This window comes from Mesitornis unicolor, unplaced genomic scaffold (genome assembly GCF_000695765.1).
Source record: "Mesitornis unicolor isolate BGI_N332 unplaced genomic scaffold, ASM69576v1 scaffold20515, whole genome shotgun sequence".
Classification (NCBI taxonomy): domain Eukaryota; kingdom Metazoa; phylum Chordata; class Aves; order Mesitornithiformes; family Mesitornithidae; genus Mesitornis; species Mesitornis unicolor.
The window spans coordinates 78545-92646 of NW_010186425.1; the positions used below are offsets into that span (position 1 = coordinate 78545).

The 14102-nt window shown below is 40.3% G+C and overlaps 1 protein-coding gene across 1 annotated transcript in view; it reads right to left on the minus strand.

Moving 5' to 3' along the window:
* ANO6 (anoctamin 6) overlaps positions 1-13398 on the minus strand; it is a gene marked incomplete at its 5' end in the record, with an annotated part of 24936 nt that extends 11538 nt beyond the window's left edge. The window contains 10 exons of the mRNA XM_010185154.1: positions 1397-1474; positions 2971-3116; positions 5755-5815; positions 7325-7430; positions 8220-8354; positions 8801-8916; positions 10573-10686; positions 11065-11343; positions 12945-13015; positions 13384-13398. Of these exons, the coding sequence (XP_010183456.1) occupies positions 1397-1474; positions 2971-3116; positions 5755-5815; positions 7325-7430; positions 8220-8354; positions 8801-8916; positions 10573-10686; positions 11065-11343; positions 12945-13015; positions 13384-13398 (1121 nt within the window). The remainder of the gene's footprint in view (positions 1-1396; positions 1475-2970; positions 3117-5754; positions 5816-7324; positions 7431-8219; positions 8355-8800; positions 8917-10572; positions 10687-11064; positions 11344-12944; positions 13016-13383) is intronic.
* Positions 13399-14102: the final 704 nt, after the last annotated feature.

Sequence of the window (14102 nt, forward strand, 5' to 3'; positions counted from 1 at the left end):
AGGAAAGAAAAGAGATGGTCTGTTTTATGACTAATAACAAGGTTTGTACTGATACGAACAAAGATAATGAGATGAGTAATCAAACCTTACGCCTCAAGGCATGTGATGGAAGAAATCTCCCTCTTTTGACATTGGGCAATTGGCAGGATGGCAAATGTACTATCAAGGCTGCACTGATTATGGAGGGGACTCTACCTTCTATTTCACATGATGATATTACAGAGACCCCTCAAAGGAACAGAGAAATTTTAAGCCAACTCATATGATTGGCAGGAGTTGTAATAATGATTCATGCATCCTATCTTGCTTGCCATCTCCTCTCTTTGTGCTTCTTTTCCTGCTTTTATTTCTTGCTTGTTCTCTATTATTTGTGTAGATGTGGCATTTCAGGACATGGTTTAGGGGGCATGGTGGTGTTAGGTGGAAGGTTGGACTTTGATGATCTTAGAGGTCTCTTCCAACCTTAATGATTCTGTGATTCAGATTAAGGCCCTCAGTGCTGCGAATCATTTTTTTTCACTACCTAAGCAAGCTGCTGTGACTCCGTCTGCCTCCCCCTTCCCTGCACATAGTAAGAATGCAGTAACACAAATGACAAACCCAGACCAAACCTCTTCCCTTCAACCCAAAGTCCTGCTTATTTCTGTCCAAGAGCGAGCCAGTATTCTTTCCTTTGTGTTTCAGACATGTTAATGCTGAGGCTCTCCTGGGCTGCCAGCCACCACTCTATGTTCTCTCTGTCTCCTGTCACCTAGGATGAGATCTTTTCCAGCTGCTGTTTGTGCCACAGATGAGGAGGACACGCAGCATGTTAGAACACTAAGCTTCTCAAGGCAACCTCTCTGGGCATGCTCACCATGTTATATATCATTTCATGGGTGGCTGGACTGCTTTCAAGTTTCAGTTGTAATTAAAGCAGCAGCTCTGGAAGATTAGGGAGGGCCCAGCTTTGCTCTGTCAAGTGAAAACTCTGAAAGAGGCCCAGGACTGTGAGATACGATATTGAAGCAAACAGCTGGAACAAGTTAGGATAGAAACTCACAGGGAGGAAAGCATATAAACCAAAGTCTTTCCCCTACTCCTCCGCAAAAACCAGACATTTGTCTCAAAAAAATGAGGGAAAAAAACAGTGGATCACATTTGCAAGCACAACTCACAAGCTACAGCTGCAGGATATTTTGATACATCTTTTCTGTTGACTGTATGCTAATGAGTATTCGGTGGCTACAGCTACCTTCTTCATGTGGGTCTATGCTTTATGGGCTTGGTTTATGCGTCAGATGGAAGTCCAGCTGAACATGTCCCACTGTCATCTTTTGTTCAGTTCAGGAGGATATTTTAGACACTTATTAGAGAATTGAATTAATGAGGTGAAAGAATAAGAGGACAGCTTTACCCAGAAGAAGACAGCACTTGTGCAGAAAGTCATCCGTACACACTTCCCACAGGCAGTGTATGGCACGTGTTCTTCTTGCTGTAAAAGATTTTAGAAACAGATGAAGGATACACGTAACCTTTTCTTCATATTATTTTTGTGTCCTACAGTTAAACCTTTTATGATATTGAGGGCAGAAAAAAGGAAATAAGTCCTTGGTTTTGTTTAGTTTCCTGCTTTGTTATCCTGGGAACTCACATTTATCCATGATTTCAAGTTTTGCCTGATTACAGCTGTCTTTTTTTTTTTGCTGCCCATTCTAAGATAAAAATGACTTGCATAGAGATTGAGTGTCCTTAGCTTTTACTAAATTTGGCTATAGCAGGGTGCATGATCCTTTTGAATGGACCTGCTCTTCTTGGCTGATCATGGCATCCAAAGTCATTATCTTTCAAACTTTATTGGCTAAAATTAGGAGGCACTACAATTTTGGTCCATGATCTCTGTATTTCTCAACTTATCCCATAGAAACAATGGGATGTCTTTCCCAAGGAAAATTACTACCTCAATATGGTGGTGTGAAAATTCACTGAGTCTTCCTAGGATCTCTGAGAAACAAAATCTTTATGTTTTAGCATATTCTTCACTCTTTGAACTGTCTGAAAGGAACCTTCTAGCTATGACTTTGTACATTAAAGGTGGCATAGGTTTATAAGCTTTTAAATAGAACCAGGTTTTTGTAGTGCAAGATATAAAAAGAAGATCTATATAGGATAGTTTCAACTGTGGCAGTTAATTTTGAAACTTTTCAAGTGCCCTCTAATAAACATTAGTGTAATGCGGATGGAATGTGAAAGCAATGCAGATGATCAGACAAATGCCAGAGTAATACATTGATAGAGAATAATAAAAAGTGAAGCTGAGCTGGAATGAGCTACAGAAGCTAAAGATACTTGAAGTGCATAATAAATAGAGATCTAAACTAAGATCCTCATAAATATGAATCCTGTTTCCTTGAAATGAGGATTATCCTTGTCCCTGTGAATTTGTTATTAGTCATAGTTGCATCCACATGCACTTAGCACATATACCTATATATACGTTTCAAGCAGAAACATGTATATATAGGTATTGTTGCTAAGTTGGTTAAAAAATTCAGTCTTGGCATAATATATAATGTAACATCTTTCCTTCTGTTTCACCCTTTTTTCCTGATGCATTCTTAGGCAAAGCTAGCAAATGTTCTGTGATCTTGGCCTCTGGTAGCAACAACGAACCATTTCTTGGGGGATTTAATAAAGCAGACTTAGTCTCCTAAACTGGAGATGATGCCTACTTCTGTTTATTTATGACACAGGAACCTCAGCAATGCAAGCTCCTCAAACAGGCAACTGCTGTAAGGTGCCTAGAGTTATGTACAGATTCCCTCCCACGCATCTGCACTTTGTAAATTCACTATTTCCAGGCCAGATTATCAGCTCTCCTTGAAGCACTGCTGAACTACAGAGCTCCAGTCCAGAATCACCATTTTCAACATGTCCTCTCCCAACACATCTATTGCAGTAGCCATCACCAGTTACCAAAATGCACCTTACCTGTGTGATTTCATTCATTACTACGTGAGTGCATCGAGCTTCATATTCAGGGCGAACTTGCTCTTCTTGCTCTAAGTACTCAACTGTGTCCCATTCATACTCCAGTTCAGCTTGCCGTCGCTTCCAAAACTCCAAAAACAGAGTAACTATCCAGAAGATAAACAAAGTAAGCAATACAATGTGAGTGTTGAACACTGCTTGAACCTCAGTTCTAGCTGAACTATCAGTTTACAGATTACAAGAATCAATGATGATTCTGATAAAGCAGCTGAAACACAGCCATCTTTCCTCCTCTGCTAACATGAATCTAAAAGGGCTGCAGCTCTCTGTGCTTAGTCTGGAGCTTTGAAACTCTCTGGGCTGAGTTAGCAATTTCCCTGGACTGTGCTCCTACAACTGGAAGCACTGGGGGACCAGATACACAGAAGTCTAAGTGGTGCTGGTGAGACATCAATCCAGCCAAACGCACTGCCTTGTCCTGAGACATGATGCAGGTAGACCTGGCAGCAGAGTCAGCAACAGACATAGCTGAGAAGGCTGGGAGGAGCTCAGGATGAGGGGTATCAGTACCACACTTTGCAGTCCACATGGATGCTTTATTACTGAAGCCAGTGCAGCCACAGATGAAATGAGTGGTGTGGCCTTGCAGCACTGCCTCCAGGAGGAGTTAGCATCCCATCACTGCACTCCTCCTTACTTCCATGTTCTGGGAGTAATTAACCCTAAAAGTGTTTCTTTTTATTAGTTTGGCTCCTCATCCTGACTGATGAAATGTCAATGGCATGCAGTTACAAGTCCAAACATTAAAGGGTATTTCCAAAATCAGGTGTGGTCAATAAACCCCAAACTGAAGCATTTAAAAACAAGAAAACCCCATGGGCTGGGCTGGGCTGGCAGATGACCTTGGCATCGGCACACAGGCAAAACCCCTGGAAACCCTCCTCCTCCAATTATTCAGGGGCCTCTTTCACAAGGACTTCTCCATTACTTCACGCTTAGAAGCACAAAGGCCATTCCAAGCAGTGGGCGAGAGGATCACATCTGCCTTCTCCTGCAGAGCAAGATTAGTCTTCCATAAACCTCTAACTGCTGCCCAGCCCAAATCATGGGGAGTTACAGGATGATTTGTTCCAGCTGCAAATTGAGCTGCTGCTGGGGAGTCCAGAAGTGAAGGGCCTTCTTCTGTTACTGCATCTGAGCTAAGAGGAAATAAAAGGGCACATAACATGGGACAGCTCTCTAAGCCCCAGGAAGGAGAAAACTTCTACTAGTTAAAATAGACCAGAAGCCAAGTTGTGTCTTTGAGAAAAGGGAAGGAGCTGCTGCTGGATTTGATATTTTTATTTTATTTTGAACCAGCATTTTTTAACATTTAAAACGAAGTTTCAGAATCAGGAGATCCGAGCACTGATTCCACCTCACGCTGGTAATTTGTCGTGTCCCCTTTCACATGTCCTCAATGCTGCGTTCAGCACTCTGCCTCTGGGGCTGTTACCAAGGACAGAAACAAAATTTCTCCTATAGGGAACATTTGTTTGTTCAGCTAATCTTGTTCAGGGAGGGGATCCAGTGGTGGCAGCAGTGGAACCTGCTGCTGCGACAGCTCTGCCAATCTAAGCCATGGGTCACGGGAGAAGTGTTCCTCCAGAGCATTAATGTATAGAGGGCTAATTCCCGAGGCAAATTTTGCTGGTGTTCTATAGTGCTTTGAGATCTTTGAAAGGAATGTACTAAAAAAAAAATGCTATTATTAAAAGTGTACTGATGATAATGATGCAATAATATATCTAAAAGTCTAATAGCCTTTTAATTGTTTTGGACAAGGGGGTCTACAGAAGTATTAGAGCAAGATGAAAATTACAGCTGGAATTGTACCAGGACTATGGGTCATTTGGATTCAGTACAATTTTGACTGAATTTCTGTAATACAATTCCCCTCTTTATATAGTGAACTTATGATAAGAATACTAATAGACCTTGTATCCATCACTATAACCATGCAACTTAACTTTGTAACTATTATTTTTTGTATCATTCTTCAAAACAGGAAACATAAATTTAATTAAAAATCAAACTGCAAATAGATTAACTATTCAGATGATAGAAGATGATTACATTAGTATCAAACTTCTATTAAAAAATATTTAGAGAATTTCCTGCTGCTATTTTTATTTTAGTGTATATTTTGAAAGAAATCTTCTTTTTGATATCATATGTGTCATCTTGTATTTCTTTAAAGCAGTAGCTATTTTGAAGCCATTTTAGGTCATCATAGGAAAATAAAAATACAATGTGTTTCACAAAGAAAACAATTTATGTATTCTTGTCAGCCTAAAATGAATTCAACAGTACCTTGCATATAGAGCAAACATATAACTTATTTTGGTAATTTTTTGATAGGACAGTACAATGAAAGCCAGTTAACAAAATTGCTAATATGAACAAACAAAACCATTTCTTGGAAAATAAACCTTGTCTAATGCCTTGTATACAGCACCAGGTAGTTTCACCCATGGTAAATATCCTGGTTTCAGATACATTTTATCTTCTAAAAGATAAATCTAATGCTTGTAACTACTACACTTTTTACAATCAGTTTCTTAAATAAAGACAAAAAAATTCCAGGGAAATACAGTAAATTACTGTCTTCTGCACAACGACCTACCAGTGAATTCCTGAGTGTTAGAAATTGAAATAGTTGCAAATTTATCCATGTTTTCTTGGCTGATGCTGGAGGCTTGGTCAGAATTAGACGACAAACCACAGTTGTTAAAATTTACTTACCCCATATTCCCATAAATACTGCAAACACCAGTGTTCCAAAGCTGTCAAATATACAAAGTTTCTGGGAAAAATGGAAAAGATAAAAAAGGCTTAAAATATAATCCACTATTTTTTTTCTTCTACATTGACCCAGAACAGAAGCTGCTTACTGAACATGTTGATTTTTAGCTTTTATGTAGTTTAATAAACAATCTTTATTGATAGTGTCTCCTCAATTTCTGTCAATGTACAACACCCTTCCCTAAATTAAGGAAATTAAATGCAAAGCCTAGAATTAAAAATATAAGCCAAATATGCAGCAAGAGGATAGTAAAATTGTGTGTTATCAGACTTCCTTCCATCTGTTGCACAGGGAGAGGAAAACAGTGCTTCTGGTCTGGGAACTCAGTATAGAGTTATGTATTTTTGATAGAGTCACCAAAAGGCAACTGCCACATCTGGTTCTCCTGAGCAGGATGACAACAAATCAAGCGAGTTAGTAAAAACCCATTCCGATGAGATATCTCTGTGGTCACAATTTGCCTTTTCTTTCCATCCTACCCTTTTCTCTGCATTCTTATTTCTTTTACTCATTATCTTAAGTGCGCTGAAGCAACACATGAAAGCTGTGTAAAATATTTTTGATGACTAGCTGCAAAATTGCAGTTTTGGAGTGACTGAGTCTATGGAAAGGAATGACAAAAGGCTAACAGTGAGACAAGTTGGTGGAGAAAGACAGACAGGTTCCTCTAGGCAGGAACTCAAGCAAAAGCCTGGCTGTGTCACGGCTAACAGGACACAGCTGTGGTACAGCTTTTGCCATGGCCCACATCAGCCTCTCCATGTACACATCTCCTCCTTGACAATGTGGGTAAAATTCAAGGCATGGATCCAGATAACTTCTCTGGAGACGGTGGGGGCAGAATTTAGAAATGTTAAAACATGCTTTAAACATTTCCTTAACAAAATTGTTTCAGAGTTACAGAATCAAGATTTTAGTAGTTGAACATGGGTTTTCTCTTTTTAACTCCAAAAGGAAGTAGTAACGCAAAATGAAACCACACTGTTAAATTTTTTATTTTAATCTCCTGTTATTCCCATATCAAATATTTGAGGGGTATGTGAAATTAAAGTAATATTTTTTCATCTTAGATCAAAGTGGAGCAATTATAATTTTCTACTTTTCAAAAATCAGTCAAATGTATCAAAAGGCACAACTATTTGCACAGTTCTAGCAATTTTACAGGATGGCTTTAAGCTGGAAGGGGATAGATTTAGATTAGGCACTAGGAAGAAATTCTTCACTATGAGGGTGGTGAGATACTGACACAGGTTGCCCAGGGAAGTTGTGGATGCACCCTGCCTAGAAGTGTTCAAGACCAGGTTGGATGGGGCTTTGAGAAACCTGGTGTGGTGGGAGGCGTCCCTGCCCATGGCAAGGGGGTTGGACTGGATTACCTTTAAGGTCCCTCCCAACCCAAACCATTCTATGATTCTATGTTAGTGGAAGAATGACAATGTTTTACGCATAGTCCTAGAGAAAGTGCAACTAAAGTTCAACAGCATGTCTATAAGCTGTAAATGTAGTTACCTTGGATGATTCACAAGTGATGGTGAGGTTCCAGTAGGTACATACTTTATCACACTGAGGGCACATTATGATATTACCTCCTATGTTGGGATCACATACTTCTTGGCTAAAAACAAAACTAGTCAGTCACTCACCAACACTGATTTCTTTAGTCCTTTTTCACACATGAGGATGGTGCAATAATCTCAGGGAAATGAGACATAATCTACCAGTCATCTGCCCTCAAGAATTCCCGCCTCCCCCAGCAACACATCTTCATTTCCATTCTTAGTCCTCAACTCAAAAGTGGATGACATGACACCCTTCCAGAAGGGGCTATACAGTGTGATGGCCTGCTGAGGGTTTGGCATGATGACCCAAGAACTAACCCCTCGGTCTCTGTGCCATGGTTGAATTTCGTCATGTTTTGATGAGGAAATCTGTGTCATGACTATGCCTCTCCATCCAGTGTATCCTGGGCAGCTGAAGCCCCCTGTGCTGCTGCTCTTCCTCTACTCTTCTCTCAAAATAAAGGAAAGAAATTTTGGGGGTTTTGGATATCTTCTTTAAGGATTACCACAGTGAAAATGATGTATTATGGCACTTTTTATTGACTTCTGACTGTCACTGTTTTCTATGTATTTCTGTACTAGGTGTGGTAAACCTAGTGCAAAACATAAATAAAATGATGAAATAACAAAACTCTCAGATACCTATCACTGTAATAGTTCGTGGACATCCACTACTCTTCTAGCTCACATTTTACGCCTTCGCCTTTGAATCCGCAACCGTCGCTGTTCTCAAACCTTCTCATTTTACCACTTATTATGCGGTGTCTTGCAAAACCTATACAGTCCCCCTCTGTAGGGGACTGATCACAATTGCATGTAATATTAAAATAGTCCTGATCAGGTACCTCCATGTGCAGTTGTCCTTTGTCAGGCATCCATACAGAAAACAGCCAACTCCTACAACTGCAGCCACGATCAGCATATTAGTGTAAAAGCCCAGCCAAGCAAAGTAGATTCCAATTTTCTCTCCATAGTATTTCCTGTGGAGGAGAAAAAGTGTTTTTTTATTTTCTGAAATTCAAGTAAATTCACATTTCTGCTTCAAATGGCTTGCCATTTCAGACATTCTGTGCCAACTTGTATTGCCATATTCTTCTGGTTTGAACTTCAGGATTGCAGAATTATTTCAACTGGGTATTTCTATCACTACTTCTATGCTTTCATAAGAGGATTGGAAAGGGAAGACAAAATAAAAGAAAAAGAGAGAAAGATCATACCTCACAAATAAAAGTTTTGAGTGGCTGCCTTTTCATTAATTGGTTTATCATGAAACCATGCTCAAAAAACATTCCCGTGCATGAGCTGATACCGGTGTACATACCTGCCCTCAGTACTGAGCTGTGCCTCTTTGACACCCTCAAAACCAGACATGCTTCCAGTAAATTTCCAGTTCCCTCAGCATCAGTCCAGCCCCAGTCACACCAACCTGATGAAATCCAAGGGCTGCAGTTTGAAAATATTTTTAGGATGAGCCCATTCTCTGTAAAGGAGATATCGTTCACTTGGACAGTCAGGATCGGTCGACGGGTGCCTAAAGCTAGACTGCAAAATAGAAAAGAGGACGAGAAGAAGACACCATTAACCCAACCAGCACAGAGCAGTTCTGATCTCCAGACCTCATGCCATGAAGCCAGAGCCTTGAAGAGCCTTTTTGCCCAATCTCACTGCAAGCCAAGAAACAAAGCAAGAAGGCAGCTCTGGGAGTGCACCAGGACTCAGGTTGTCAAAAAGGCACCGAATGCCAAAGCAAATGCTTTGCATATGTGAGCTGAAAATAGCAGAGACTCATCGTTAACTTAAATCTAAGCACATGTCAGTGTCTTGGCACTTAGGAATAGAAAACAGAAAAGGATCCATTCTAATTAGAGAACAGGACTGAATTAAAATGGATTTTAAGTGGCTCTAACATGCTTTCCTTCAAAATAATATTGTACTGGAACGAAGGCTGGAAAGTCTGAGGAATAAATTCAGGGCTTCTAGTATCTGTTTTAAATTTAAAAGAGTTCACATGGAGATAATCCTTGTGGTTTTTTTACTAGGCTATTTGAAAACCTATTTCAATAAAGCCTATTTTGTTGGAGGGAGTTTTCCATTCTATGTTTGTGATGCAAGAAGACAAGTGACATTTGTAGAAATCTATCGGCTACTTTTGGTTTTCAGAGTAGCTGTGATATATAATTGTAATTGTATAAAAAGACAGTCATTAATTACTGGGCATACTGAGTCCAAATGCCTCATGCCGTGAAAGAAATAGCCTGCAAGGCAGGTTTTAAATCTTTAAAAGGAAATCTTAAAAATGGATAGTCACAAATGATATTAATTCTATCCTGTAAAGCTTTGAGTTACTTACAAGAAACATGATTTGTCTTGATCCTGCCTTAAAGATTTCCTTGAAATCCTAGGAGGTCTCCTGAATATTTTAAGCAGAGTTCAAACAGCTGGAGCAGTTACCATTCCTGCCCTCCCATGTTCTCAGTGCCTCCTCAGCAGAACACAGCTCAGACACAGAGCAGTGGCTCTGATAGGGAGGAAGTGTGTGGGTGTGGGTATATAACAGATATAATGCAGAAAAACAGCCTTCAGTCTTTGCTTACTGTATCCCATTTGCAGCCTGAGATGGAGGTTTTCCTTAGCTAAATACTCTGAAATCTGATTTTTTTTCTTCCTTAATTTTCTTTTTCTGTGTTATTGCTAGCCTTTGTATGAAAAACAATTTTCAGTATAACTTTCTTCTTTAAATGAAGTATAGCTACAAAAGCTGGATTTCTTCTTATTATTATTGCAAGGTGAAATTCAACCCAGTCAAGCTTCTCTCCACATGACTCTGGCACCACCAGTGAGGGGCTGGACTGGCCATACAGAGCCTTCCTGCGGAAACCTGAGTTTCCCTGTATGTTTGTCTCAATGTTCGGGAACTGTGGGAAAGTCAGTGTGTGAGACTGTCACGCATCCTAAGATGGGATTTTTAGTCTACATCTTTATTAACAATGTTGATATTTGATAGGAATTTTAATACTGCTAATAATGCTTTGGAAGAAAATGTCTTTAGCCAAACTATGCGCAGTTCTACTATGTGGATATACTAACCAGTCAAGGAGTAAGGCAACCAGTAGTGATTGTCTCTTTTGGTATAAACCCCACAGATACAGTTCAGACCTCTATTTCAAAATATCTTTTAGTTACAAGCACAGGACTTACATCATGAAGGGGAAATGCTGCTTTGTAGATTCCAGTGTCCAGTAATTTGTTGATGCCAAACTTTTTCACATTGTTTTTGGTTCCATATTCCACACGGGACAGGATAAAATGAACCTGAAATTTATAAAATATTTTTGTGTCTCTTGCAACTTGAAAGTAATCATACACAGCTATGCCTGTTTCGGCATATAATTGAGTTAGGAAAGCGTAAGCAGTGCGGACAGGATTAATTGACAGGTTATGTGCACCATTGAAATCCCTCCTTTAAATTCAGGTGGAACAGAAATGGGACAAATGTAAGGAATGTTTTCCTTCTGGATTTTTCAGGTTACTTCATAAATGACACAGGACTATCGCATCCCAAATATTTATAATTGTTGTTTGTTTGTTTGTTTTCCCTAATTCACCTTTCATGAAGGGTAATTGCACTGATCTCATAACAGGAATATTTTACTTTTAAAATTAAATGCTAGAAATACCTCATGGACTTACAATTCGGCTTCTAGTTGCAGGATTGAAAAATGTGTCTTGGTCTTGAATATAAAAGTTGGACAAATGTTCCTTTTGAAAAGGGGCAGTGAAAAACTCTAGTTCGGGTTTGATGATATTTTCATCTACTCTGAAGAGTCTACTAAACCAGTTGAAAGCCGAGTCTCGGGTTTTCAGGTCATTGGGTTGCAGAGGCAATTTGATGTGCATAACCTCTGCGTATGTGCACAGAACTTCCCAAGGTGCATGCACTTTCACAAAAATAAGTTTTTCATCCAAAACCTAAAATGAAAGAATATTAAAAAGATGTATGTAAGAAAATGAAAGTAAAAGATTTTTCATAACAACTCTTAAACTATCCAGAATTTTCTTTCTCTTTACAGCTCATAGATGACTTATTCAAAGTTGCATTTGTTGTCCATCTTAGCAAATACAACATTAACACCAACATGAGATGGAAAAGCTCTGGCATATAAAAGCCTATGAAAGTATGTAAAGAAAAGCAAGCTAAATGTTCCCTTAATGCTTAATGTTTACATCTCTGCAAAGCATTTTACAAAGCAATTTAAGTTGAATGCTTCTCCCATACGGGTTAATGGAGCCTGGCAGGGGAACTGTGGCGTGGAGCTGTCGGTGACTGCTCATCACTTCAAGTACAACTCCAGGGTGATGTGCCTTGATAGAAGCAGGCAAGGCACCCATGGATGCTCCTGGGCAACAGGAATTTCCAGCTTCATTGGGATAATAGGGAGAGGGAAAGGAGAATCAGCCGTGACTACTGAGAAAGACAACACGGGGCACATTTGCTCCCAGTTGTACACCCAAACTAGCACAAGTATGCAGCAGGAACCCTGACAGCTTCTTTTGTCTCCTGTTTATTCATCTGCCGTAGCCCTTCTGCTGATGAGCTGAATTACTGAGTCTCAGTCACACAAAATTACATTATGCTGCTTGTTGCCTCAAGAGTCTCTGTTGGATACCTCTGATCTAGCCTGGGGAAGCATCCAGTTTCAAGAGTTTTTCAGCCATGATCGTGGCAGAATTATTCAAAACTGCAACATGTAGGTATAGCAACAGGTCCATATCAGACTTACAGCAAGAGGTTTACTTTCTTATGAATGTAAAGATTGTATCCTTGAATATGCAGCAGGAGCCCTCACTGCAGAAATCAAATAAATACCGTGATGCCATGGATTCTGAGTCTAGTTTGGGAGGAAGGGGCAAAGTGACCTTTTCTGGAGCCCACCATAGACTACCAAACAGTAACAAATTTAGACTGGGAATTATTGTCCCGTAGCTCCCTGGGAGACCTGGACAGAGTGCTGCAGCCCTGCAGGGCAGGAAGGAAAGGGTGTCTGAGGGGCTCTAACCCTTCCTGCAAGGGACAGCAGCTCTGGCAGCTGGTGTGCACTATCACAGCATTCTTGAACTGCCCACAGGTGACTTTGTAGCCCAAAATATACAAAGAATGATAGTTACAGCCACTTGCATGGTGCCAGGCCTTGCAAGGAGCAGGGCCATGTGCAGGAGCCCTGCGCTGCTCTTCTGGCAGGGGCATTCTGCCCCAAACACAGTGGTTTCCCACACGTCCTACACAGCCATAGTAGGGACAGAACCTCTCCAGCCAGCAATTTTTATCTTCCAAGCACTGAGCAAACAGTCTATTTAATCTCCCTGCTTCCCATCTTTTGTTTTGCAGAGGAAGGAACAGACAAAAGTTTCTAAGATTTGCATCAGATCACAGAGACACTACTGATGGAAAGCAGGCCAGCCTTTTTCTCCTGAGAGAAAAATTACAGTAAACTCATAAATCCAGTTTCCTTATTCCCACAGGGGCAACTTTACTCCCAGACACAGCCAATCACACAGGGAAGAGCACTCACCGATCTCGTTGCTTCAAGTTGCAAGCCATTTTTTATCAGGTTTGATTCATATGCTTGTCTCTTCTTCTGTTAAAAAGTATTGAACACTGTAAAACATCTGTTCCAAATTTGCCAAATCTGCATGCATAGAAGAATGGAATTGCTTCCCAAAACAAAGAATTATTCGGTTGTTATCTCCATAGCTCACTTGAGAGCTACTGCGGCAATAGGTGCAGTCTTACCTCCTAATCCTGATCTGGGTTTTTTGCCTGATAAGTGATATTGCCTTCAAATGCAATTGTAGAGAATTCACCCTCTTAGTTTCTGGTACATTACAGAGATAAAAATGTGCACCAAATTTTGAATTTTGAGAAGAACTACCCCTGAAACTTGTGATCTTTCTCACTTTTAGTCACTAATAGAGCGACTGAAGGCAGCCTCTGTGCCCCCATGAATCTGCCCTTTAGAAAGGACTCTTCATCTCAAGGGCTTTCCATCCCACTTTACCTCCAGCAACGTGTAACTTTATTCCTCTTTCCCAGCATACATGTAAGTTCACACAGTAGTTCAAACTGTAGTAGCCCTCCCTCTGCATTTTAGTCCATGGCTAAGCATCCCCAAAGGGAGAAGCTGAGAGCTGTAGCACTTGTAGAGTCAGTGGTATATTCTAGGAGCATTCACTGTCCCTAGGACATGACAAGTTTCCCTCAGCAAAGATGAAATTCATGAATCATTTCAATTTAATTTTGCAGTACCAGAACTTGGCAGGTAATGAGTTACAAAAAATCTGAAATGCCTTTGTGGTTCTGAATTTGCTTCTCCATACATACAACCTCCCCTCCAAAAATACACAGAGACAGCCCCTCTCCCCTCAAAATATGAAAAAATATACAACTCCATAGGGGATTTATAAGAAATTTTTAAACTTCATGTGCAGTAGTGAAATTTAAAAGCTATCTGCATCAGCTAGATAGTTCCCCAATGAGGGATTTGTCTATGCAAGCCAAAGGTAGCCAGCTCTCCCTAGACTGCAGACTGCATGTCAAAATACCAGCATGGGTAAGGGGAGGTACCTGTAGGCAGCTGGGGTGGGGGGCTTTTGTGAGCAGTTTGGCAGAAGGAGATTACATTAACACACTGGGAACTGATGGCTTTATTCCTGATGCCTAGGCTAGGCAA